The sequence below is a fragment of the Rutilus rutilus genome, assembly GCF_951802725.1.
Source record: "Rutilus rutilus genome assembly, chromosome: 10".
Taxonomy (NCBI): domain Eukaryota; kingdom Metazoa; phylum Chordata; class Actinopteri; order Cypriniformes; family Leuciscidae; genus Rutilus; species Rutilus rutilus.
In genome coordinates, this window is record NC_140215.1 from 32,513,252 (window position 1) to 32,516,508 (window position 3,257).

A 3,257-nucleotide genomic window follows, 5' to 3' on the forward strand; every position below is an offset into this window, starting at 1 on the left:
TGGTCTTACAAGTGTGAGATTTATTTGGTGATAAACAGGGAAAACACACCATACATCCAATGGTTAAATCAGCACAGTTAACTGCATGCACAGCCACATTACTTATGGCCAGGACATTGCCCATAAGGGTAAGTTGGCGGTTCGGCTGCAGGCTTTCCTGGTGGTTCGGCTGCAGGCTTTCCTGGAGGCTTTGGAGGTTCGGCTGCAGGCTTTCCTGGAGGCTTTCCTGGTGGTTTGGCTGCAGGCTTTCCTGGAGGCTTCGGGGGTTCGGCTGCAGGCTTCACAGGAGGCTTCGGGGATTCAGCTGCAGGCTTCACCGGAGGCTTCGGGGGTTCGGCTGCAGGCTTCATTGGAGGCTTCGGGGGTTTGGCTGCAGGCGTCACTGGCAGTTCGTCTGAAGGCTCTGGAGGTTCGGTAGAAGGCTCCAGCTCAGGCAGTTCTGTAGAAGGCTCCGGTAGTTCGTTAGAAGGCTCTGGAGGTTCGGCTGCAGGCTTTCCTGGAGGTTCAGCTGCAGGCTTCCCTGGAGGCTTTCCTGGTGGTTCGGCTGCAGGCTTCCCTGGAGGCTTTCCTGGTGGCTTTCCTGGTGGTTCGGCTGCAGGCTTTCCTGGAGGCTTTCCTGGTGGTTCGGCTGCTGGCTTTCCTGGAGGTTTTCCTGGTGGTTCGGCTGCAGGCTTTCCTGGAGGCTTTCCTGGTGGTTCGGCTGCAGGCTTTCCTGGAGGCTTTCCTGGTGGTTCGGCTGCAGGCTTTCCTGGAGGCTTTCCTGGTGGTTCGGCTGCAGGCTTTCCTGGAGGCTTCGGGGGTTCGGCTGCAAGCGTCACTGGCAGTTCGTCTGAAGGCTCTGGAGGTTCGGTAGAAGGCTCCAGCTCAGGCAGTTCAGCAGAAGGCTCAGGCAGTTCTGTAGAAAGCTCCGGTAGTTCGTTAGAAGGCTCTGGAGGTTCGGCTGCAGGCTTTCCTGGAGGCTTTCCTGGTGGTTCGGCTGCAGGCTTCCCTGGAGGCTTTCCTGGTGGTTCGGCTGCAGGCTTCCCTGGAGGCTTTCCTGGTGGTTCGGCTGCAGGCTTTCCTGGAGGCTTTCCTGGTGGTTCGGCTGCAGGCTTCCCTGGAGGTTCGGCTGCAGGCTTCCCTGGAGGCTTTCCTGGTGGTTCGGCTGCAGGCTTTCCTGGTGGTTTTCCTGGTGGTTCGGCTGCAGGCTTTCCTGGAGGCTTTCCTGGTGGTTCGGCTGCAGGCTTCCCTGGAGGCTTCCGGGGTTCGGCTGCAGGCTTCCCTGGATGGATCCAGATAGTCAACTTTAGTCAGTCTGTTTAGAGGCATTCAGTCTCAGACACAGCACAAAACCCAAATACCAAGTTTTACTCCTCTTAATTATTAATCATGATCGTATTAATAATTTTTCGTATTAATTTTGTAAAGCCATCCTGTACTTTAAACCGTGCTATTGGCTAAATAATTTTTACATTGAGAACGATTAATTATAAAACAAGACAAACTGAAATGAGAAAGCTGACCCAAACATTAATATAACAACAAATACCTGCAAATGGATCCATACACTGATGTCCACATCCATTGCAGCAGCATTTCTCATTGTTCGGACAGTCACTGTCATAGGAACACAACTCTGCACACATTCCTGCTCCAAAATTTGTACTTGGACACTCCCCTGGCTTTGCTGTTATAGAGACACATGACAGAGAAACCACATCACTGAATACTGAATGTCTCATACGCTGTATGAAAAAAAATAAAAATAAAAAAAAAAATCGTAGGAGGATTTACCGGAATATTCAGTCCATCTACTTCATAGTTTCACGTTTAGTTCAATGTGTTACTTGCGGTTTCTTTGCAGTTATTTGTGAAACTTACTAGCAATTCCTGAGTGAAAACATTTTTTCAGGGTTTTTTCTGGAAGACGTATAGCATGCATCAAATAAAACTCACTGAAAACAGGTGGCACACACGCGGACCCACAGGGAAATTGACAGCATTTGTGTCCTCCAGAGCAGTCTCTATCAGAAGTGCATCCTCGTCGGGAGGGCACGACCGTCAGCGTCGCCGGACACTGACCAGGCACTACAGAAGAGGATTCAAGAGGATCATTAGGGGAGACCAGGAAGTGCTGTAATAGTTTGCTTCAGCCTCACTTTATAATATTCACACATTTATCTGCTTCAACTCAAGTAGCTTAGAAATCTACCATTTTTCACTAAACTGCATCAATCGGTTTCAAAGACTGAGTGCAGATACAACCTACCCCACTGTAGTAGAGTGAATAATAGTGAAATGCTGATAGAAAGCATGGACATCAGTTAATATGTTGTATACAAATTTACTGGTGTACATCTTCAAAAATGATGCCATCCCCATGACCACCCTCTTTCTTTTAATGGCGGTTGGCAATGACCACCCTCATTTCCTTTTAAGCATTTTAATAAGCTACTCAACAGAAAACAAAACAAATATAGAAACCCACTATATATGTAAAATGCAGAGTTATCGGTTATAATTAGCTCCCCACGTTATATTGTAGGCTTATGCATTTCTTAAAACAAAAAAACCTTAAGCAAAAGTTTAAACTCAGGATTGATACAGTCCGGTAACAATTTTGCAGCCATATTATAACACTAATGTTCGTGTTTAACAGTAAACAAAAATGCCTATTAGTGATTATATGGGTTACTTGTACAATGCATAAACTTATGACAGTTTGCATATTTACACTTTGCTTATTATTAAAACTAAACCAACATTCAAAGATGAACTTCCACTTGACGTCTGTACTGTATTTTTGTAAGCAGATGTGTCTGAAATCAAATTTTGTAAGGCACTTTATTTATGCACTTCTTCAGGCTGCGTAATGAAGCTAAAAGAACTTCTCACCTAGGACTCCAGCATCTGTTGCGCTCAAACAAGCAGACAGACACAATAAAACAGCACTAAACGAGCAGTACACTTGAGCTGTCATCCTCTCAACCTGCAAAAATCTCAAAATCAACTCTGCTGGAAGATGCACTGAATTAGTGAGTCAGGAGGGGCGGACAGCAAGGACCACAAAACTACAAAGAAAAATCCCTGTTGCTGCATCAAAATATCAGCTGAGTCCCAAACCAAACGCTATCAGAAGAGTTTAAAACACTTTTTGAAAATGCGTTTTTAAAGATCCAATTGGGGGTCTGGGTAACTCCAACCCTAATGAAAATCATTTGCCTGTAGCTTTCTAATATAGCCTAATCTTGAAGACCTTGATTAGCTTGTTCAGGTGT

General features: G+C 46.1%; 1 protein-coding gene across 1 annotated transcript; it reads right to left on the reverse strand.

Moving 5' to 3' along the window:
* On the reverse strand, positions 1–3,257 carry LOC311298523 (uncharacterized protein). Its single transcript, XM_084421528.1, has 4 exons — positions 2,875–3,257; positions 1,936–2,067; positions 1,529–1,666; positions 1–1,261 (listed from the first exon to the last, which is right to left on the reverse strand). Exons 1-4 carry the CDS (start codon positions 2,957–2,959, stop codon positions 99–101), a joined length of 1,518 nt encoding a protein of 505 aa, XP_084277654.1. The 5' UTR covers positions 2,960–3,257; the 3' UTR covers positions 1–98.

Coding starts and splice junctions, on each gene's coding strand:
- LOC311298523 (XM_084421528.1), bottom strand. CDS start 2,959: ATGACAGCTCAAGTGTACTGCTCGTTTAGTGCTGTTTTATTGTGTCTG. Junction 1,667..1,935: donor GTGTGTGCCACCTGTTTTCA/GTGAGTTTTATT, acceptor TCTCTATAACAG/CAAAGCCAGGGGAGTGTCCA. Junction 1,262..1,528: donor GTGTATGGATCCATTTGCAG/GTATTTGTTGTT, acceptor GGATCCATCCAG/GGAAGCCTGCAGCCGAACCC.